General features: G+C 43.6%; 2 protein-coding genes across 5 annotated transcripts in view; one reads left to right on the top strand and one right to left on the bottom strand.

The window, feature by feature from the left end:
* The window catches only part of POGZ (pogo transposable element derived with ZNF domain), a 51,947-nt gene extending 32,995 nt beyond the window's left edge, over nt 1-18,952 (top strand). For 2 of the 4 annotated variants that reach the window (XM_032397029.1, XM_032397031.1), the window contains 14 exons: nt 82-372; nt 453-671; nt 2,779-2,888; nt 3,966-4,303; nt 4,663-4,817; nt 9,675-9,775; nt 10,324-10,470; nt 12,926-13,060; nt 13,173-13,345; nt 13,502-13,642; nt 14,107-14,163; nt 14,355-14,467; nt 14,680-14,704; nt 14,842-18,952. In XM_032397029.1, coding sequence (XP_032252920.1) covers nt 82-372; nt 453-671; nt 2,779-2,888; nt 3,966-4,303; nt 4,663-4,817; nt 9,675-9,775; nt 10,324-10,470; nt 12,926-13,060; nt 13,173-13,345; nt 13,502-13,642; nt 14,107-14,163; nt 14,355-14,467; nt 14,680-14,704; nt 14,842-16,513 — 3,677 coding nt within the window. In that variant the 3' untranslated portion in view covers nt 16,514-18,952. The remainder of the gene's footprint in view (nt 1-81; nt 373-452; nt 672-2,778; nt 2,889-3,965; nt 4,304-4,662; nt 4,818-9,674; nt 9,776-10,323; nt 10,471-12,925; nt 13,061-13,172; nt 13,346-13,501; nt 13,643-14,106; nt 14,164-14,354; nt 14,468-14,679; nt 14,705-14,841) is intronic. The other 2 variants (XM_032397030.1, XM_032397032.1) reach the window with 1 other exon arrangement.
* Nucleotides 18,953-19,405: 453 nt separating this feature from the next.
* Nucleotides 19,406-22,061, bottom strand: PSMB4 (proteasome 20S subunit beta 4). The gene is made up of 7 exons (XM_032397033.1): nt 21,891-22,061; nt 21,440-21,646; nt 21,017-21,163; nt 20,756-20,837; nt 20,261-20,377; nt 19,964-20,052; nt 19,406-19,530 (listed from the first exon to the last, which is right to left on the bottom strand). Exons 1-7 carry the CDS (start codon nt 22,028-22,030, stop codon nt 19,518-19,520), a joined length of 795 nt encoding a protein of 264 aa, XP_032252924.1. The 5' UTR covers nt 22,031-22,061; the 3' UTR covers nt 19,406-19,517.
* Nucleotides 22,062-23,737: the final 1,676 nt, after the last annotated feature.

Genomic DNA, 23,737 nt, shown 5'->3' on the forward strand with positions numbered 1-23,737 from the left:
TTTCAGTAAAGACAGGTGGAATGTATTAGAGGTGAGCTCATTGACCAAGCTTTGGTACTTTTCTTTGTCTCTCTTTTGAAGCCCCAGGTACCCAGTTTGTTAAGCCGACAGTTGGAGTCCCACAAGTGTTCTCTCAGATGACCCCAGTGAGGCCAGGCTCCACAATGCCTGTGCGGCCCACCACCAACACCTTCACCACTGTCATCCCAGCTACTCTGACCATTCGAAGCACCGTCCCGCAGTCCCAGTCCCAGCAGACCAAGTCCACACCAAGCACCTCCACCACTCCCACTGCCACACAGCCGACCTCTCTGGGGCAGCTAGCTGCTCAGCCTCCAGGCCAATCCAGCCAGACCCCCAATCCCAAGCTAGGTGAGCCCTGGGAAGTGGAGATGGCAGTGCTGGGCGGGGCAGTGGGTGGAGAACAGATGATTATCACTTGGCCAACATAGCTCCCTCCTTCCCCTCTCCACCTGCAGTGAGCATTGCCAGCTTTGTCACTGTGAAGCGACCTGGGGTTACAGGTGAAAATAGCAATGAAGTAGCCAAACTGGTGAATACCCTTAACACCATCCCTTCACTGGGCCAGAGTCCTGGGCCAGTGGTGGTATCCAACAACAGTTCTGCCCATGGCTCCCAGAGAACCAGCGGACCTGAGTCTTCAATGAAAGGTACAGTAACCTGAAAGACAGAGTATCCAGTCATTCAGAAACATTAATAAAGTATTTGTTATATTAGAACTCTATGCTTTGAAATAGAGACTATAGAATATAGTTGCCACAGTCTGTTGTTATGTGAAACTTTAGTGTAGGAAAGGGGATAGCCACTGTGAAAAGCGTAACTAAAAAAGCTACAAGGAGATAATTCTCTGTTTCTTGTGCTGTAGAGATGAGTGAAATGGACCAGTTGGGTGGGATAATAATAATTAAAAAGAAAAGCTTCACAGGGAGGTGGATTTCTGCACAAGGTTTTAAAGTTGGGATTTGGTAGAGAGGTTTTCAGGTGTAGACAGGATATGAGCATAAGGGTTTTCAATGGAGCAGAGGTCGGCAACCTTTTTCTCTAAAAGACCAGATAGTATTTTAGGCTTTATGCACTAAATATGGTCTCTGCCACAGCTACTCAGCTCTGCCATTGTGGTGCAAAAGCAGCCACAGACAGTACACAAACAAATGAACATGACCTTGCTCCACTAAAACTGTTTGTGGACTCTGAATTATATGTAATTTTCATGTGTCAGAATATCTTCTTTTGCTTTCATTTCAACCATTTAAAAAGTGTAAAAACATTTAACAAATGGTATTGGAAACATCAGACATCCACATCCAATGAAGTTGGACCCAAACACCATATATAAAAATTAACTATGTGAACCAAAGACCTAAACATAAAAGCTAAAACTGTTAAGAGAAGATAACATAGGGGGAAAGCTTCATGACATTGGATTTGGCAATGATTTCTTACATATGACACCAAAAGCATGGAGAACAAAAGAAAAATATAATAGTAGATATAAGAATAATAGATAAATGAGATTATATCAAATTTTAAACTTTTAGGATATCAAAGGGGACACTGTGAACAGAGTGAAAAAGCAACCCAGTGAATGGGAAAAAATATTTGCAAATCATATATCTGATAAAGGGTTAACATCTAGAATATATAAAGCACAACTCAACAACAAAAAAACAACCCAGTTAAAAACTGGGCAAAGGAGTTGAATAGACCTTTCTCCAAACAAGATATACAAATGGCTGTTAAGCACATGAAAAAATGCTCACCATCACTAATGATTAGAGAAATGCAAATCAGAACCATGTTGAGATACCACTTCACACCCATCAGGATGGCTCTTCTCCAGAAAACAAAATAACAAGTATTGGTGAGGATGTGTAGGTATTGGACTGTGCATTGCTGGTGGAAGTGTAAATTGGTATGATGGTCTCTCAAAAAGTGAAATATAAAATTACCATCTGACTCAGCGATTCTGCTTCTGGGGTATGACCCAAAAGAATCGAAAGCAGGTACTCAAGCAGATATTTGTACACCCATGTTCATAGCAGCATTATTCACCATAGCTAAAAGGTGGAGGCAATCCAAATGAGCATCAACCGATGAATAAATAAACAAAATATGATATATACATATAGTAGCGTATTGTTCAAGGAAGGAAATTCTGACACATGCTGCAACATTCATGAACTCTGAGGGACATTCTGCTAAGTACTGAACTGAGTCCCAAGAGGATAAATACTGTGTGATTACACTTAATATGAGGTACCCAGAGGAGTCAAATTCACAGAGACGGAAAGTAGATTGGGGCTTGCCAGGGACGAAGAGGAGGGAGGAATGGGGAATTGTTAAATGGGTACAGAGTTTCAGATTTACAAGATGAAAAAAGTTCTGGAGATTGCCTATACAACAGTGCAAATGTACTTAACTGTACACTTCAAAATGGTTAAGAGGTAAACTTCATGTATATGTTACCTGAATTAAAGAAAAAGTTGTATAACGACAGAAAAGTAAAATCCGTTCCTAGCTCATGGGCCAAACAGAAGTTAGCATCTGGCTGGATTTTGTCTAGGAGCTGTGATATGCTGACCCCTGGCTTAGAGTGAAAAGAATGGTAAAGAGAATGGTCCTCATAGTGATCACTCATGCTTGTGTATCAACCTTAATATGCCCTTTAGGGAGTGTTTAACCTTTTCTTCAAAGGGCCAGTAATCTGTTAACCAGTATCATCTCGTTAATCGTATCAATGCTTCTCACTTCTTCCAGTGACCTCTTCTTCTATCCCAGTGTTCGACCTCCAGGATGGTGGACGGAAAATATGTCCACGGTGTAATGCTCAATTCCGTGTTACTGAAGCTTTGAGAGGTCACATGTGTGTAAGTGATACCAGTTGTGATGGGGATCCAGCTTCAGTGGCTACCACTGCATACCTCCTCTAGGATTAGGAGCTTGTGAAGCAGGGACTCTGAAATGACTTAGAAGTTTCTTAAAGGGTTATGCTCCCTTTTGGCCTGTTTTAGAAGAGTTTCAAACTTTGGAATATAGAAGGATACGTTTAAAGACTCTCAAGTAGATTGGAACATATGCGACCTTATTCCTTGGCTGTGGTTGATTTTGAAATTACACAGGAGTACAGGAGGACAGGTTTGTTAGATAATCAACTCAAACTAAGTTGGCCTTGGTTTATTTTCTTTTTCCTTTTTTTTTTTTTTTAAGATTTATTTATTTATTTGACAGAGAGAGCCAGAGAGCACAAGTGGGGGGAATGACAGAGGGAGAAGGAGAAGCAGGCTCCTCACTGAGCAGGGAGCCCTACACGGGTCTCGATCCCAGGACCCTAGGATTGTGACCTGAGCAAACGGCAGACACTTAACCAACTGAGCCACCCAGGCACCCCTATTTTTTTAAGATTTTATTTATTTGAGGGAGCGAGAGAGAGCATGAGCAGGAAGAGGGACAAGCAGACTCCCTGCTGAGTGGGGAGCCCAACGCAGGGCTCGATCCTAGGACCCTGAGATCATGACCTGAGCTGAAGTCATATGCTTAATCGACTGAGCCACCTAGATACCCCTCAGTTTATTTTCTATTTATTGTGTCCTTGGATGAACCAGGAGTCATTAACCAGTTCCCATTTCTAGCCTTTTCATTTTTTGGTATTAGTCCGGACACAAAGGTTGGAATTTCTTCCTGCCACGGAGTTCAGAGGCAAGTATGCTAGTAAGTGGTTGAAGGATCTAAGGCAGGAGGGAGGAATACAAGGTACCGGGTTTGGAGAGGCATATGGCTATAAATAAATATCCATTAGAAAGAGCCGTAATTCTAGAAACACTATAGAAAATTGAAGGGTGAAACCTGGATGAGAATACCTAGAACCATTCCCAAGAGATGTTCATGAGGTTGGGGAGTTGGCACATCCCAGCCTCCCGGATAACCACAATGATCTTCCTTTATAGTATTGTTGCCCAGAAATGGTGGAATACCAGAAGAAAGGAAAATCTCTGGATTCAGAACCCAGTGTCCCATCAGCTGCAAAGCCCCCATCCCCTGAGAAAACAGCTCCTGTTGCTTCCACACCCTCTTCTACACCTATTCCTGCTTTGTCACCACCTACCAAAGTACCAGAGCCAAATGAGAATGTGGGTGATGCTGTCCAGACCAAACTCATCATGCTAGTAGATGACTTCTACTATGGACGGGATGGTGGCAAAGTGGCCCAACTCACAAACTTCCCTAAGGTTGCCACATCTTTCCGATGCCCACATTGTACCAAAAGGCTAAAAAACAACATTCGGTAAGTGTTAAAGATCCTCAGAGGTTACCCTGGACAAGAGAAGACTGAAATTTTCTTACATGTTTTAGTCTTTTCTCTTTGGGCAGTAGTCCTGTTTTCCAGTCTGGCTAAGGATTATCATTAAATCAATAAGTGGTACTATAGAAGGAGGAGGTATTGTGGTAATAATAAGAGAGAACTTTGGGTGGAGTAAGGGAAACCAGTACATCTTTCCACAGAACTCTTAGTTTCAAGAACCCTTTTCTGGGCTCAGAAAGGGACTGTCCCAAACAAGGGAAGGGGGGGGCACATAATGTGTGTTCTGGGATTCCAAGGCTGCTGATTTTTTTGTTTTCTGTACTTCTTGTGCTGTGCTACAGATTCATGAACCATATGAAACACCACGTAGAACTCGATCAGCAGAACGGTGAGGTAGATGGTCATACTATCTGCCAGCACTGTTACCGCCAGTTTTCCACGCCCTTCCAGCTCCAGTGCCACTTGGAAAATGTTCATAGTCCTTACGAATCGACTAGTAAGTTTGGAAACTCACTCTAGGGGTATACTTTGCTCTTCATTCGTTGAATGGCACTGGGAGGAGCCCATCATTTCTATATGAGTATCCGTGTAGAGGAAGCTCTTTGCACATTTCTAATCAATTCCTTACTTCACTCACCCTTTATTCTTACAACTTAGACTTCTCTTCAAGCTTGAATTGAATTCAGTGCTAGAATTGTTAGGGGCTTTGATTCAGGACCACTGTAATGTGTTGTAATGTATATAATATAATGTAATGGATACCTTACCAAGATCATCTATATTTGGACCTCCACTTTAGTTAGTACCCTGATAGGTTTTACATAAGACAAAAGATAGCATTATAAACACTATGAAGTACCATTAAGACAGTGCTTTCAATGAAATGTAAGATGAGGTGTGTGTCGCCTCCACTGTACATCTAACAGATGAGGAAATACAGAATGAACACAGGCTCACAAAAATTAAGTCATTTACTTCAGAGCATACATCTCTAATAAGGTGCCATTGTGAGGATTTGAGCCCAGTCTTCCTAGAATATCTCCTGTGTCCTTCAGGGGATTTCTGGTTTTGTTGTAGAGACAGAAATTACATAAATAAAGGAAATGAAACAAGACAGTATATTTATTATAAACCTGTGCATTGTATAATACCAATGATAGGTGAAATAGTTTACTGAAAAGATCGTTGAGGATAGATTTTGCAGAAAGTCATACTTAAACTTTTAGGGTCTTTAAATACAAGAAGAATTCAGACAGATGAGAGTAATGATTTATTTATTTGACAGAGACACAGCAAGAGAGGGAACACAAGCAGGGGGAGTGGGAGAGGAAGAAGCAGGCTTCCCGCCGAGTAGGGAGCCTGATGTGGGGCTCGATCCCGGGACCTTGGGATCATGACCTGAGTCAAAGGCAGATGCTTAACAACTGAGCCACCCAGGCGCCTCTGTTGTTTAAGTAAGCTCTACAGCAACGTGGGGCTTGAACTCACAATCCTGAGTTCAAGAGTCACATGCTTTACTGACTGAGCCAGCCAGGTGCCTCTGAAATTAATTTTAATAGTATATTTTATTTAAATCAGTATATCCAAAATATCATTTTAGCATGTAATCAGGGTTTAAAAATTAATGAGACGGTAGAACTTTGGACTAATAATCTGGGAATAGAATAGATATTGGAATCAACCACTATGCAGTTAGTGGCAGAGTAGCCAACTTGGTCTTGGTTAGGGCCCCAAAGTCTTCCCTGTCAGTGACAGAAAATCTGAGTAACTCATCTACACCTCCTAGTGAATACACCTCATTTTTATACAGTGGGTGGGCTTTTGTTAATTCCATTTATGTAAGGACTGTACATAGGAAAGAGAAGTTTTTCCTTATGGGGAAAAAAGATTCCCAGACAGTCAGAACCTCATCAGTCCTTTTCTCTTCGCTTTTCACTCTTGTTATGTCTGACTTTTAATTTTTGAGTATCCTGTGACTTAAAATTTATATTGATCAAAAACCTGAGAAATTGTTGACCCAAAGAAGTAAATACCTTTTCTATAGTCCTCTTTCCCACACGCCATGGCAGATCCTGCATAAAAGTAGCTTATTTTTTAATGTTAATTTTGGGACCCATTGCTTTCTTTTTAATTTTGGAAAAAAAAAAAAGTTTCCTTTTATTTTCTGAAGGTTTTTTTTTTTTAAGAATTTATTTATTTATTTGACAGAGAGAGACATGGGAACACAAGCAGAGGGAGTGGGAGAGGGAGAAGCAGGCTACCTGCTGAGCAGGGAGCCTGATGCGGGGCTCAGTCCCAGGAACCCAGGATCATGACCTGAGCTGAAGGCAGACGCTTAATGACTGAGCCACCCAGGCGCCCCTATTTTCTCAAGTGTTTTTAAATGAAATTATAGACATAATGACATTTCACCCCCAAATACTTAAGTATGTATCTCTAAAAAATAAAGACTGTATTCTATATACTACCATAGTACCTTTTTCAAGATCTAACAGAAGCAATCGTAAATCCTTAATATGATCTAGTACCTAGTCCATTTTCAAATTTCCTGAATTGTCCCAAAACATCAATGGATCATTGCACTTAATTATAGTAATAGTATAATCTTAATAGCATTATGTTTTTCTTCACACTTGTTTAAGGGCAGTAGACTGAAGAAGAGGTAGAGTTGAGGGAAGGATGCTTCAGGCTTAAAACCATGGTCAGATGTCAGGGGAGGATCCTGTGTGGAAAACGACTCAACCAAGGGGGAACTAATTGCTTGATAAAGTCTTGGAATATATGGAATGATGAGGTTGGCTGAACCTTAGAAAGGTATAAGATACCTATCCTTTCTTTCTTTTTTTTTTTTTTTTTTACATTTATTTATTTTAGAGAGAGAGCATGCGAGAAGGGGGAGGGCCAGAGGGAGAGGGAGACAAGCAAACTCCCCACTGAGCAGGGAGCCTGACACAGGGCTCGATTCCAGGACCTGAGCCGAAATCAAGAGTTGGACGCTTAGGGGCGCCTGGGTGGCTCAGTCATTAAGCGTCTGCTTTCGGCTCAGGTCATGATCCCAGGGTCCTGGGATCGAGCCCCACATCGGGCTCCCTGCTCGGCGGGAAGCCTGCTTCTCCCTCTCCCACTTCCCCTGCTTGTGTTCCCTCTCTCGCTGTGTCTCTCTCTATCCTATAAATAAATAAATAAAATCTTTAAAAAAAAAAAAAAAAAAGTTGGATGCTTAACCGACTGCGCCAGTTAGGCGCCCCTATCCTTTCATAATTTGGAGAACAGGAAGCAGAAGCTGTAGTAGTTCACTCCTATGTTCTCAAAGTAACAGACAGTGTTAGGTGTCAAGGACATGAGGGTAATGGTGCTGGGAGGGACCGTGTTAGGATGGCCACTTTGCAAAATCAGTTATTCTGTCTCTGGAATCTTTCCATACCAGCTCCAGTGTGGAACTAGAACAGATGTGGATGGTTACTAGAGATGTCTTAAATCGACTGATGCCTTAGGTTTCTATTTCACTGGTTTTCTTGGTATGAGATAATATATATAAATCTTAGTATGGTGTTTATGTGTTAGAAATTGCTTTAATTAATGTTGTTGTTATTGATGTTGTGTAACAGCTATACCAAGAGAGCTGATACATAGGTTGTAGGAAGAGCTTCAAGGTTGAATGAGATTGCCCAGGGAGAACACAGAATAAGAAAGGTGTTAGGACAGAAAGTTGGAAAGCACCAATATTTAAAGGTGTTCTAGGAAAAAAAAAGAAAAGCAATTAATGACAAATTGAATTAAGAGGCAAAGGGCAAAAGGAGAAAATATTGTCATTTTTATTTTTTTTTTAAGATTTTATTTATTTATTTGACAGAGAGAGAGCACGCACACAAGTAGGCAGAGCGGCAGGCAGAGGCAGAGGGAGAGGGAGAAGCAGGGTCCCTGCTCAGCAGGGAGCCCAGCGTGGGGCTTGATCCCAGGACCCCGGGATCATGACCTGAGCCGAAGGCAGACGCTTAACTGACTGAGCCACCCAGGTGCCCCCAAAATATTGTCATTTTTAGTTGACACTTAGTTACTATTTCCCAAACATGGCGTGCACTTCCATATCTCCCTGCCTTTGTTCCTGTTCTTCTCTTGGTCCCTGTGTCTGGCAAACCCCTATTCTTTCAACGTTCAGCTTATATATCTTACAGCTTACCTTCATTCTTTTAGATAGAATTTTTTATTTGTGTCTTTGTAGCACCTAATGAATCTCTAGGCAGTGCTTCTAAATGGGTTGCCATACCCCTTTGAGATAAACACAAAACTTGTGAACCCTCTTCCCAGAAAATAAACATTTTACTCTTTCGCAAATAATTTCAGGGGATACCTAGGTTCCCTGAGGCATCGTCCATGGACCCCAGATTAAGAATCCCTGGTTTTTTGTTTGTTTACTTTAAAGAATTATTTCAGTTTCACTCTCTTGGGGGAGCAGGGATTGGACATTTTCCAGTAAATGCTTAAAGCTTCAAATTCACAATTTCTACATTTGCAAAAACTTGAAAATAATTCCAGTGACCATAAGAAAAATAGTTATTTTGTCTATTTAATTCAAAATGTGTAGCAATTCAAATTATTATTAAAAATTCAGAATTGTAGCTTTATAGCTTGACAAAATGACCAATTTCAAAGTTTAATCATCTCAACAACTCATAACAAGGCAAGAACTTCTGTTCCTGATTGTCAGTCTTTTGAGGACAAATTCTTGTACTCATTTAGTAGATGTTTGATAAATGTTTGGAATTATTCATAGGAGACGATCATTGTCTATCTTTGAGCAGAGGGATGAAACAGTGTAGTAATTTAAAATAATTCATTTGGCAATGGTATGTAAAGCATAGACACTATTTATTGGAGAGATAGGAGGTATTGGAAGCCAGCTGATTAGTAGTAGGAAATCGTGTGGGCTTCTACCAAGTTTTTGTCTGTGAGAATGGAAAAATGACCATTCCTAGATACATTCTGAAATAATGGTGACAGAACACAGGGGTGTAGACTCAGAGATAGTGCCTAAGTGTAGGAGGAGGTAGGGAAGTGAGAAGCGAAACAACCAGGAATCAGAAGGAGGCTGAATTAGAGTTGGTGGTGGAATATCCAATTAAAAATGTCTTGTAAACAGTTCAAAACCTAGAATGGAGCTTTAGTAAGAAGTCTGAGCTAGAGGCATAAGGTTTGTTGTTATCAGCAACACAGATGTTAAGACAGAACCATTTTAAAGAAAGAAGAGATTTAATGAAAGTGAAGATAGAGAAGTCAGAGAATAAAGATTATGAGTCAGCAGGACTTTGGTCTTATTTCCAGGTGGATTTATTGATTATTTTTCTTCTTACAGCCAAGTGCAAGATCTGTGAGTGGGCGTTTGAGAGTGAGCCACTATTTCTCCAGCATATGAAGGATACTCATAAGCCTGGAGAGATGCCTTATGTCTGCCAGGTATTGCCTTTTTCTCTAGGGAGCTTTAGCCATTTTGCTCTCAGTGGATTCTACACTGAGAATTCTACAAAGAACCCACTAATGAACATTGCTGCATACCTACTGCATACACTCAGTTTTTTAGGAACTCTGTGGAGATCCAGAAGAAATAATAAACCTAGAGTCTGTTTTCAGGATTTTCCATGCCAGAGAAAAACATTAAAGGAACATGTGCATGTACCCAGCCAGGGAACCCAGTCGGAGAACATACACATGTACTGCAGGAATGTGTCTCCTGAATGGCCCTGTAGAGATGGACAAAGAAAACTTAACTCCTCTTAGTCACAAAGTGGATTGTTCTCAGACTTTCTTGTCCTTCCCCTATTTTTATCTTAATCAACAGCTGAATCTATCACAAGTAGCCCTGCATTACAGAGTCAGAATAATAATTTGATTTCTGTGCATTTAGGAAAACTTATTTTTCTCTTACTTTGACATTTTTGTTGCTACCTCTTTTTTAAGGCCTCAGTTGTTCACTCTTAGCTTATTTTCCCTCTTATGTGACTCAGGTGTGTCAGTATCGCTCCTCACTCTACTCTGAGGTAGATGTCCATTTTCGGATGATCCATGAGGATACTCGGCATCTGCTCTGCCCTTATTGCCTGAAGGTCTTCAAAAATGGCAATGCATTCCAACAGCATTACATGAGGCACCAGGTACCAGGCACCAAGCATTTCCCATATTCTCATTTTTTTAATTTTATGGATGCTGGGGCCAGGGCTGAGCTAGGCAGATTTTGGTAGAGAAGATACTGTATGTATGTTTGCAAAAATTTGCCAAATTTCAATTATGTGCCATGCACTGGGCTAGGTGTCAGGGATTTAGTGGTATACAACACAAATAGTGTACTAGAGAATATTGTGTTAGGGGAAGTATAAAATATATAAAAGCATATACCTATTTTGGGAGCCTGCTAAGGCTTTCTTGGAAGAAGAGTATTCAAGCCCTAAAGTGTGAGGAAGGGTGAGCCATGTGAAGTGGGATGGAAGAATGGTGTCCTCCAAGCACAGAGTGAAGGTTCATAGAATTAAAGGAAGTTCAGTGTGGTTGGAGTGTTGGGCACAAGGGGGAGGTTGGAAGTTAGGAAACAGGTGGTAGAAAATCCCGTAAGCCATGAAAAGGGGTTTCAACTTTTTTAAGTCATTGGAGAGGCATTAAAGGGATTTTTTAAGTCCTTGAGTGATATGGTCAAATTTGTTTTAAGTTACGATTACACTGGCTGCATTAGGAGAATGAATTGAAAGAGATTAAGACCACAGTTAGGGGGACACGCCAAAGGCTCTTTTGGTTTAGGTGAGAGACAGTAGTGGCTTTTGGCTTTGAAATGAAGAAGAGGATAGAGTTGAGAGATATTGAGAAGGTAAGTGATATTTACAATTTAGAGATGGATTTGGTAAAGGTATAGAGGAGGGAGTTAGGAATAGTGCCTAAAATTCTGTCTCGGGAAAAATGGATGAATGGTGAGACTATGTATTGAGGTAGAAACACTGTAGAAAGTAAGGTTGGCAGCAGAAGTGGGGATTACATGTTTGGGTATTCTGAGTTCAGTGAATATAGTTGTCTATTGAACAGGTAGTTGGATATATAGGTCTGAAGCTTGGGAGAAAAGCCTGAGTTGTGGAAAACATACTTAGGAATCATAATTACATAAATCAAGTGATTTTAAACATAGAAGTTGCCATGTTCCCTCACCCCCAATTGAGAATAAGATGAAGGTTTAGAACCTCTGAAGACTCTGTCTACAAAGCCAGTACCATAGTCCTAGGAGGAAAACCAGAAGAGACTTGATGTCAAGGAAGCTAAGGGGAGGAAAGTGTTTTGAAGAAAGGGGTGTGATCAAAATGTTGCAGGAAGATGTCAAGCACTATAGAAACTTAGAGGCCAACCTTTAATATAGCAACGTTGATGGGAGCCATGTGGTTGTTTAGCAGAGTGGAAGTCAGATTTCAGCAGGATGAATGACGAGGTGAGGAAATGGAAACAACTTTTTTACAAGTTTCAGAAGGGGAAGACTGAGGGTTGGCACATCCAGGGGAAGAGGTAGCAGAAGAGAATTTGTTCTTGCTTTTGTGTTTTGATTTTAAGATGGATTAAATAGGGCCTTGTTTTAAAATGCTGCAAGAAAGGAGCCACTAGAGAAGAGTGAAGGTACATAGAGAAGACACAAAATGGAGAACCAGATGGGTGCACCTGTGCTTAACATTTTCCTGGGTCTGCACACAACGTTCCTGCACTGTCACATGTGAGCTCCCTCTTGGGCTCACATACTCATATGCATAGGTGTGACTGCCTGTAATCCTCCACATGTGTATTTCCAAAGAGCAGCATGGAAATTGTCCTTTGTACTCAGGTAAATGGAGTCTTGTTATCCTGGGAAGAAACCATAGACCTGGGTCTTGTTTCTGAAGGACTTCAGTAGTAGGCAGTCTGCATCCTCAAACTTGTCTCACAGGGACAAGTGCATGTCTATATATTGATGTGTTAAGAGGAAAAATAGCAAGGGATAGAAAGGTATAGAAAAGGTAGAGAAAAATACTGTCATTCATGTTAAGAAAGAAAAAGAAAGGACAAAGAGGGAGATTGTGATTGGAGATGTGTTTGTGTTATGTGGCTATGTGCATAGACTGTCCATGAAAGAATACCCAAGAAACTGGTAACAAGTTGTTTCTGTGCAAAGGGATGGAGGGTTGGAATTGAAGGCAGACTTAAAACATGAAGGAATATGGAATAAAAAGTAATGATTTTTTTTCCATCATGTACATTTTACTGTGTTTAAAAAAAAGAAGAATGTCCAGAAGTAGGTAGCACTGTCTGCATTGTAAAGACAGAGTAGGGGCAAGTACAGCTTAAGCCACTAATCCACATTGTTAAACCAAGTCAGGAAGAGATGGTTGGAGGACCTAGTCATCCTGGCTGTGAATCTCCCTTTCTTTGGGACCATGGGAGGTGATGATTCTCAATGGTAGGTTTTGGTGTTGTGTATCTTTCTTCCTCTTTCAGTTACCCACAGAAAGGGGGAAAGGATGATTGTTAGCATTAATCTATCTTCTCATCAGGAAAGAAAATTTATTGGGAATCTTTAAGGGATTCTCTTTCTTTTCCCCCCTTCAGAAGAGGAATGTTTATCACTGCAACAAATGCCGGCTGCAGTTTCTCTTTGCCAAGGACAAAATTGAACACAAGCTTCAGCACCATAAAACCTTCCGTAAACCCAAGCAGCTAGAAGGTTTGAAACCAGGCACAAAGGTAAAGGGCTTGTCACCATTTCTTCTATAGATCCAGGGGGCGGGGGGGATAGAGATTATCAGTATTCCAAGGTTTAGCACAGTGTCTAATTGTTCCTTCCCTTGGCTCACAGGTGACAATCCGGGCTTCCCGAGGGCAGCCACGAACTGTTCCTGTTTCCTCCAATGATGCACCTCCCAGCACCTTGCAGGAGGCAGCACCACTGGCCTCCTCAACGGACCCTCTGCCCGTCTTCCTTTATCCCCCTGTCCGGCGCAACATCCAGAAGAGAGCTGTTAGGAAAATGTCAGTGCCTTCTTCTGGAGGCTGGGGGCCGGGTGGGCACGACGACTCCTATAGCCAGTGTAATCTAGTAGCCTTTTAGCAGGATCTGTTGTCTGAAGCCCCCACAGTTTGAGGACTCCTGGGGCGTTAACAAGAAATTTCTTTGTTTCTTGACAGGAGTGTCATGGGCCGGCAGACGTGCCTGGAGTGCAGCTTTGAGATCCCGGATTTCCCTAATCATTTCCCTACTTATGTTCACTGCTCTCTGTGTCGCTATAGCACCTGCTGCTCTCGAGCCTATGCCAACCACATGATCAAGTAAGTCTCTGTTAAACCAGTGATCTTATCTGGAAGTTCAGATTCTCCAGAACTCATTTCATTCCCTCCTTCAACTCTTAAGAGCTGTTTGCCCATCTCTCCTAGCAGGGTAAGAGTCAAACCCATGTTCATTTGGCTTTGATGGTCTGTGCTCTAATTTTGTAGGACCTTGCTACTCAGAGTGTGGCCCAAAGACCAGCAGCAGTAGATGGGAGCTTGTTAGAAATTCAGCTTCCGCTCCCCAACCCCAGGCTACTCAATCAGAATGTGTGTTTTAATAGCTCTCCTGGTGATTCGTATGCATACTCATAGGGAATATTAATATGATAGGAAAACTGGCTTGGGTTGAGGTGAGGATGGATTAAAGTGGCATCTCTTTTGTTGGGGCATTGTCAGAGACCAAGATCTCTTGGTGAATGATCAGAACCCCCTAACTCATGCTGTTTTTTCTTTGTCTTTCTCAGCAATCATGTTCCACGCAAGAGCCCCAAGTATTTGGCTTTGTTTAAAAATTCTGTGAGGTAAGGGAAAACTTAGTGATGGCCTCTTAATTTTTCACGTTCTTACATTAAATCCTTTTAAGTAACTTGGGGAGGGGTACGTGAATTAATTTGAGAAAGAGGAGAAAGGATACTCTCTTTATTAGACCTCAGATTTTATCCCTAGTGTCACTGATACATTTGTTTAATATACTCTTGATTCTTTTTCTTAGTGGAATCAAGCTAGCTTGCACTTCATGTACCTTTGTTACCTCTGTGGGAGATGCCATGGCCAAGCATTTGGTATTCAACCCCTCTCACAGATCCAGCAGCATCCTGCCACGGGGTAAGTAGTAGAGATGGGAGTTAGTGGGACAACAAAAAAAGAAAATAAGGATATAAGTCCTACCATGAGTCAGGAGCCTCTCTACCTGGGCTAGCTCGTCCACTGTTCAGATAGACATCACCAAATTGGAAGCATTCCAGCCTGACATTTATATAAGACTGGAGGGCTTGTTTCTTTGAGTTAACATTTCTTTATTGTCTCATTTCCTATAGGACTCACTTGGATGTCTCACTCAAGGTAACAGGAATCTCACTTCATGGTTTAATTTCTATTTTCAGTGTGTTTTCATTTTTTATTATTATTGCTGCTACTATTAGTATTTCATTTTCCTGGTTTAACTGAGCTTTCTTTCCCTCTCTTTGCTAACCCTTTAGACATGGCCACACTCGTGACCGAGTGCATGACCGGGGCTTGAAGAATATATATCCGCCTCCTGCCTTCCCCTCTAATAAAACTGCCACTGTGAAATCTGCGGGGGCCACCCCAGCTGAGTCTGAAGAGCTTCCAACTCCTATGGCCCAAGCACTCCCGTCACCAGCCTCAACCGCAACCCCACCACCAACCCCAACCCACCCCCAGCCTTCAGCCCTTCCACCCTTGGCTGCAGAGGGAGCCGAATGTCTGAATGTTGATGACCAGGATGAAGGGAGCCCAGTTATCCAGGAGCCTGAGCAGGCAACAGGGGGCGGTAGTGGCAGTGGGGTTGGCAAGAAGGAGCAGCTGTCTGTGAAGAAGCTTCGAGTGGTACTGTTTGCCCTGTGCTGCAATACAGAACAGGCCGCCGAACACTTCCGAAATCCCCAACGACGGATTCGGCGTTGGCTTCGGCGCTTCCAGGCCTCCCAGGGGGAGAATCTGGAGGGCAAATATCTGAGCTTAGAAGCAGAAGAGAAGCTGGCTGAGTGGGTCCTAACCCAGCGAGAGCAACAGCTACCTGTGAATGAGGAGACCTTGTTCCAGAAGGCCACCAAAATAGGACGTTCTTTGGAGGGGGGGTTTAAGATCTCTTATGAGTGGGCTGTGCGTTTCATGCTCCGGCACCACCTGACTCCCCATGCCCGACGAGCTGTGGCCCACACCCTACCTAAGGATGTGGCAGAGAATGCAGGACTCTTCATTGAATTCGTACAACGACAGATTCACAACCAGGACTTACCCTTGTCCATGATTGTGGCTATTGATGAGATCTCCTTGTTCCTGGATACAGAGGTGCTGAGCAGTGATGACCGTAAGGAGAATGCCCTGCAGACAGTGGGCACAGGGGAACCTTGGTGTGACGTGGTGCTGGCCATTCTGGCAGATGGCACTGTCCTCCCCACCCTGGTTTTCTACCGAGGACAAATGGATCAACCTGCTAATGTGCCAGACTCTATATTGCTAGAGGCGAAGGAGAGTGGCTACAGTGATGACGAGATCATGGAGCTGTGGTCAGCCCGAGTGTGGCAGAAGCACACCGCTTGCCAGCGCAGCAAAGGCATGCTTGTGATGGACTGTCATCGCACTCACTTGTCCGAAGAGGTGCTGGCTATGCTTAGTGCCTCTAGCACCTTGCCTGCGGTGGTCCCCGCAGGCTGTAGCTCCAAAATCCAGCCGTTAGATGTATGCATCAAACGAACTGTCAAGAACTTCCTACACAAAAAGTGGAAGGAGCAGGCTCGGGAAATGGCAGATACCGCGTGCGACTCTGATGTCCTGCTTCAACTGGTGCTGGTCTGGCTGGCCGAGGTGCTGGGCGTCATTGGGGACTGTCCAGAGCTGGTGCAGCGGTCCTTCCTTGTGGCTAGTGTTCTGCCTGGCCCTGATGGCAACATTCACTCACCCACGAGAAATGCTGACATGCAGGAGGAGCTCATTGCCTCCCTAGAGGAGCAGCTGAAGCTGAGTGGGGAACAGTCTGAGGAGCCCTCAGCTTCCACTCCCCGACCCAGGTCATCTCCTGAAGAGACAATTGAGCCTGAAAGCCTTCACCAGCTCTTTGAGGGTGAAAGCGAGACCGAGTCCTTTTATGGCTTTGAAGAAGCTGACCTAGATCTGATGGAGATTTGAGTGTTGGGGTCATGAGCGGGTGTGGAGTGGGGGTGGGAAAGTGTGAAGGGGGGGTAGGGGGATTTCGGGGAAAGGGGATATGCCAGGTCGGGTATTTGGTTTATATTTTTTAATTTTATGCCACCACTCCCCCCGATGGTGACTTCTGTTTCCCTGTGGATTTGTGGATTATTAGGAATACCAGTAGTGATCCCGTCTGAGCCAAGAGCTGGCCCATTGGTCATTCACTTCTGCTAAAAACAGGTTTTCGTGACTTTTTTTTTTTTTTAAATTTAAATCACTGTGTTTGGTATTTTTCTGACAAAATCAAGAAAAAGAAAAAAAAAATTCTTCATGGGCGAATGTTAAATTTTTTGTTTCCCCTTTTACCTCAATTGTATCATAGTACATCTGGATTTTTTTTTGTTTGTTTTACTGTGTGGCAATGTCTTTGGGCATGATGCTATCCAACCATTGTCAATGTGAGAACATTTCTGAAGATGGGAAAGACAAAAATATGTAGCTCACAAACTCTGGTTTATTATATATATGGATAAAAAAAACTTTTTTCATTGTGGTCTTAACACTTTTATATAAAAATGAAAATGGAAAAAAAAACCCCACTGAACTCTCTTCCTTCTCCTTTCCTTCCTTCCCTCTCCAGAGATGTTGATTTCTACAGCAACTCTGAGATATAAAATTGTGGCTTTAAAAATGCATGAAATCACCTCTCATCCAGAATGATGAATTAGATTTGTTTTTCCTCACCACCCTCCCTCCAACAAAAACATGACAAAACCAATATTCTTTGCATTTGGGATCCTTACCCCTTTTCCCATGCTCACACCATCACTCTGGACAAAGAATCATACATGTGTCATTAGCAAGCAAGAGGTACTGAGGTGATCACAGTGTTAGGGTGGAAGCCATTCCCAGTGTATGGGTCTTCATCATGTTAAGTGGACAGCATGCCTGTTCAAGAGATCACATGTCCTACAGCCAGGAGCTAATTGTGCAAGAAGTGTTGAACTTTAAAAACAAGACAGACCACTTGTTGAAATCCTGCTTACCCTGTGGCTTTCCTTATTTCTCTTAATGCTTAGAGAACAATGTGACCTGAAGAAGAAACACACAGGGGTGTGCACAAAGAAAAAGACATGAATCTTTATTTTTCACTGCCAGCTTCAAGGAAAGAATTTTTCTACGATTTGCATGAGGGATTTTTTTTAACTGTATGTACTCATGGTTATAAACTGAAATGTACTGTATCATACAGAGAAAAGGAACAAAAACCCAAGTCCAGCTATCACACAGCTAAACCTTCTGTCCATCCCAAGGCTTTCAGCAACATGTCCCTCCTGGGAGCCAAGGAGGCAGCCTGCATAGGCTTGTAAATGGTTCATCTTTAAAATGTACATAAGTGGAACATTTAATAAAATGAGGGGAAATGGATTTATAAACAATGTGGTTTTTTTTCTAGGTAACCCTATTTTAGTAGGCTTTCACAGACTGGGACATGCTCGAGATGTGATGGGCCTGGTGGTACGGGTGTGACATTTGTTACTACCCTGTTTCTCCTCACCTCCATTTTTTGGTTTTTTAACCCCCAGCACACTATAATATAGTGAACTGGAGTGATCCCGCCCATAAACAGTTTGGCCAGCTTCATGAACCCATGGCATCTGAAAAGTGAACTGAGGATCCATCTTCTCTTGGGCTTCTCTTCCCCAGCTTTTTTGCCTGATGCCATTTTGACAAATACGGACTTTGAAGTCAACCCTTTGCCTTTGAGAAAGTTCAAGAACTATGGTCAACTATCTACAATGACCTAATCCTTCTCTTTGGTAGTCTCCACAGCAGCCCCAGCCTCAGCAGAGCTGGGTTCCTGGCCTCTGCATATGACTTTCTTGATGGGTAATTTTTTTAAGACCATAACACCAACAGTGGATCAGCTGGGTTTGGCCAGGAAGTTCTTTGTGGATTCCACCCGCATGGCTTAGTAGTAGAAGGAAGTTTTTTTTGTTTTGTTTTTTTTTTATAATTCAGTTTAATCAATAAACAAGTATTTATTGACTACTTTCTGTGTTGAGACTGAGTATGTGGAAGACTGAAATAGAAAACTCATGGTTTCTTTTTACTTTTCATTTACTAGTTTTGTTGTAACATGGATAAAATGGAGGGATATTTTGATCTCCCCGTCAGCTCTCTCACCTCACTAAACTTCTGCAGTAGTTTTCAGTTTGCTGCCTATACTAGTTTCTCAAAGCGGTTTAGAGAGGATGTGCATCTGAATCACCTAGGGTGTTCATTTTTCAAGTTCAGGTTTAACACCATTTTGGGAGAATTTTGGCTAATGCCCCAAGTGATTTGACTCACAGCTAAACTTAGGACTTTTAAATGAACACATAGTAATTTTAAGAGGTTTTCTGATACTAGATATGGACAATAAACATTTAAGTTAAATGTTGAAGTTACTTAGTATTTATTAAGGGTGAGGAGGTGGCATGGGTGAGGGACTGAAGCTTACCCAGAGCAGCTTTATTAGATGCTACATTTCCATCTTTGAAATGGTGTTTTAACTAAAATCACATTTGCAGCCAACATTAAACCAGAAAATCTTTAAGAATCTAGCACATGGGTGGAAACGTTGAAGAAAAACGTTAAGCACTTTGTTATCCCACAAAGATGATTAAGCCTGGCCTCTCTACGAAGCTGTTCTCTAGTACAGGCCCAAATGACAGTGGTGGATCTCCTGTACCGTCATGCAGAAAATCCTGTATTTGCTGTAAGAATCAAGAGCCGATGAAGGGTTCTCTGGGCGATGAAGGGTTCTCTGGGCCGGGAGGGAGATGGCATGTGGCAGTGCTTCACACCTTCACTCCTGGTGTGACTTAGACAATAAAACCACTCAGCAAGCATTTCAAAGGACTGATTTATTTTACAATAGAAAAGTATACCTTTGAACCAGCCAAGTTCAAAGTTAGAAGAAGGGTACAACTGCAGTTCTGGATAATGCATCTGTATTTCATTCAAAGCCACTAAAAAGGAAGACAGCATAATAAAATTGTGACGCCATCGAGGGAGGAATTAATTCCTAAATGCAACTCTATCCTCCAACCAAAACCCTCTCAACCCAAAGAATTCTTTTGGTTGAGACCTCCAGAAAAACCCAGCTTAGTACAAGCCAACGGGCCTCCCAACTGTTCTACCACTTATTTTTTTTTTTTTTTTAAAGATTTATTTATTTATTTGAGAGAGCGAGAATGAGAGAGAGAGAGAGAGAGAGTACATGAGAGGGGGTAGGGTCAGAGGGAGAAGCAGGCTCCTCGCTGAGCAGGGAGCCCGATGCGGGACTCGATCCCGGGACTCCGGGATCATGACCCGAGCCGAAGGCAGTCGCTTAACCAACTGAGCCACCCAGGCGCCCGCTCTACCACTTATTTTTAATTCTGTAATTTTAATTTCAATCACCTGATCATGTGAGCAATCTCCCAGTTAGTCTCTGCAGACAGTGGTCCCTCAATTTCAACACCTTTTTCGGTGACAGTGGCGATTTGAAACTGAAAGAAAGAGTTCCCAATGAAAATTCTACCCCCCCCACCCCATGAAGTCCCTGAGACCTGCTCAAAGGTCAAGTTAGGGATCTTCCCCAATCTGAAAATAGGAAATTTGGTAATCTGTTCTTCAAAAGCGAAGACCCAGGTATTACAACTACCCAGAGCCCACCAGTTAGAGTCCCATTTCTTTATTATTCATATCCCTCCTCACCCGGTTATAAGAACGGGCATCTCGATAATACAGCACTCGCATGCAGCGTTCCACTAGCTCTCGGGCCTCAGTCTGGCTCAGGACTGGCTGCTTCTCCAGAACTTCTCGCAGTAGAGGCTAGGGAAATGGGAAAAACATGGGAGATACCAGGGGCTGAATACCTGTTGGTCCCAAATCCACAGCATAAATGATTTAAAAAAAAAGACGACAATCCACCTACTGCCTCACCACACTGAATTCTGCTTACCTGTGCTAACACCAACTTGAAGGGTAAATTCTAGGGCATCCCTCTTTGCACATGTCTACTGAATCTGACATACCACTTTGTCATTGGAATATAAGTGCCAACACGTATAGCCTCCAGACTACAAAGAAAGCCATCTGCCCAGCAGTAGGGATCCTAGCCTAGTCCTCATGTTGGAATTTCAAGGGAAGAACAAGCAGATGACAACTAGCCCCCACTGCCTTGTCTTCCCTCCCCTCTCATGCACGTACCTGAGCCAAGTATGCACCATAACCAGTGGCCAGCGAAGGGGCTTCATAAGCGACACCAAGCATGTCCACATAACCAAGGAAGCTAACAGGACAACACAACAGGTCAAAGAATTCATTTCATCTTAGGTTTTCTTAGGTATCTTAGCTGAAAGATGGGGCCATGGGGTCTGAGAAGTGGCATTCACTCAGAGGGAAGAGATAAAACACTACACAGACACCAGAGGTTGGGTAGTCGGGGAAATTAAGTTATTTCAAGTCAACCTCTCTCCATCAGCATAGCCTCCAATGACCATGGTGTTCCACAGGGGGTTCATCTTGGAGCGGCGGCTGTACATGGCCCTGGTCAGCCATGAATGAATAGCTCTAGGACTATAGCTGTGTCCATCTCCCAACAGCTCCTCATCAATCCTTAAAAGGAATTGGTCATGAGAAAAAGGAAAGAATGGAAGTCGGGAATTCCACCCATCCCCCAAAAGAAGTTACCATAATCTTCCCCATTTTACACCCCCTAACGCCGAAAACTATGTATTGCAAACACTCTCATCTTCCACCCCCAACAATTTTTCTGTCCTCTGCTGCAGCCTCAAAGTTCTCCACTCTAGAACTTCTAAGGGGATTTAAAAACAAAAACAGTGACTTCCTCTCCCCACCTGGGATCTATCCCCTATTCTCCAGATAACTTACACCATCTGGCCGAGAACTTGCTTCAAATACTGGAAATCTGCGTAGTCTCCGGAAGCACCCAGCATGGTGCTGTCGTTGACTCGCATAATGCGAGAGATGTTGCGGAAACGAGCCAAGGAGCCGTAGGAACCCAGCATGTCTGCCGCAATCACCACTCCACCCTCAAACTTAACGCCCAGGACCGAGGTCCCGGTCACCATGGGGTTCCTAGACAGAGGGAGGGAGGGAGGTCTGGCGAGGGAAGAGGCACGGGAGAAGAGCCTGAGCTCTCTTCCACGCAGTGGGTTCCGCTTCTGATTTTCCATGTCTCCTTTCACTCTTCGGTACTCTCGGCCCCGCGGTCCCCACCTCGCCGTCCCCGCCTCGCCTTCCCCGGTTTCCTCAGAACCGACCGGCCCTTCCAGGCCTCACCGTCCCGCCCCCTGCGCAGGCTAAGACGCCGAGAACTTACTGCGTGTGCGTAATCGGACCCCCGTAGGGCGCGGACGCCGGCTCCACGGAGGCACCAGGAGTAGGCGGGATGTGGTAAAACTGCCCGGGAGCCGGACCCCCGGCCCAAAGTGTGGACCGCGACTCCAAAAACGCTTCCATCTTAGTCACGGTGGCAGAAGAAATGATAACGCATGCGCCAACGGAAGCGGAAGTGACCCTTCGGTGGCCACACCTTCTTCCTGCCAGCCGCTTCCAGCAGCCATGTTGATGAGGTCACAGCCGACCGTAAGCATCCCCGTGGTTGGTGGCAGAGACCCAGAGAGTTGGAATTTTCTGGCGTCGCAGCGCTTGGCCGCATCGCAGTAGAGGCTGGACTAGATCAGAGTGTTCTGACGCACAAGTTCAAGGAAGGGAGGTTGATTGGGAGGTGGGTATGGGGAGCCACTTCAAGACACTGTGGAGGCAGAAATTCTCGTGTCCTTTTTTGGATCTTTATCAAAAAGCCCCACGTGAAACTGACAGTGAACCAGGATCTCTTAAGTCTGTACTTCTCAAAGCAGTCCTGTATGGCAGGCATTATTCGACCTATTTTATAAATAAGGCTTGTGGCGTAGTTATTTACCTGACCACACAGCAAGTAAAGATCTGAGTCTTCAAGCCCAGATTTAAAAAGGAATCATATACGGACGTCTGGGTGGCTCAGTGGGTTAAGCGTCTGCCTTCAGCTCAGGTCATGATCCCAGGGTCCTGGGATCAAGTCCTCCATTAAAGGGAGCCTGCTTCTCTGTCTGCCTGCCGCTCCCCGTCCTTGTTCTCTGATAAATATAGGAGAATCTTTTAATCATACAGATGTGCATGCCCTGGGGTGTATGGTATCCCAGGTGGATCACACTCTATGGGACCCTGGACAGATGTCTGAAAGTTCCCTTATTGTCAATGTTCTTGCCCTCCTCGTGAGCAGCAGAAAAATTCCATTGACTGTGGGCGTGAAACTAAATTCCAGGAGTTCCCGTTCCGATGTGGTTCTGTATCAGGAGCTGGAAGCAGTGTCTAGAATCAAACTGATGAATCTAAAACCACTACTTTGCCACTCCTCCCTGATGTGGGAAAGACGCTAGGGTTCGAAGCCGATGGCCAAGGAAGAATTCTTGAGAGGTCTTTGGTGCAAAAAGGTGATTTTATTAAAGCACAGGGACAGGACCCATGGGCAAAAACAGCTGCTGCCCTCGGGTTGTGAGGGGTGGCTGATTATATACTATAAAGTTAGGGGAGGTAAGGAAAAAGGGAGGTTTCGAGAGAACTTATTCATATGCTAAGGAGGACCTACAAGATACTGGAGGCCTTGCCATTGTCAAGTTAAGGTGGTTTTTCCCCTCTAGCAAGGCATTAACATTAAGATAGGAGATTCCTGGAAGAATGTCCTACATGTCCCACCCAGGAGTGGGGGCTGGGGGGAGGTTGCAGGGTGTCAATTTACGCTTTATCTTCAGCCAGCCTTCTGCTCCCTCATCACTCTGTACACAACTTGAATTTGAATTTTTTACACAGTGGGAAACCAAATCAATTTTGTTTTTTGTTTTTTTAAAGATTTTTTATTTATTTATTTGACAGAGACACAGCGAGAGAGGGAACACAAGCAGGGGGAGTGGGAGAGGGAGAAGCAGGCTTCCCGTGGAGCAGGGAGCCCAATTCGGGGCTCGATTCCAGGACCCTGGATCATGACCTGAGCAGAAGGCAGATGCTTAATGACTGAGCCACCCAGGCGCCCCCCAGTTTTATTTTTTAAAATTCCCTGAGTGGAGTGCCTGGGTGGCTCAGTCCGTGGAGCCCGGGACTCTTGATTTTGGCTTAGGTCATGATCTCTGG

This window comes from Phoca vitulina, unplaced genomic scaffold (genome assembly GCF_004348235.1).
Source record: "Phoca vitulina isolate PV1807 unplaced genomic scaffold, GSC_HSeal_1.0 scaffold96, whole genome shotgun sequence".
Lineage (NCBI taxonomy): Eukaryota > Metazoa > Chordata > Mammalia > Carnivora > Phocidae > Phoca > Phoca vitulina.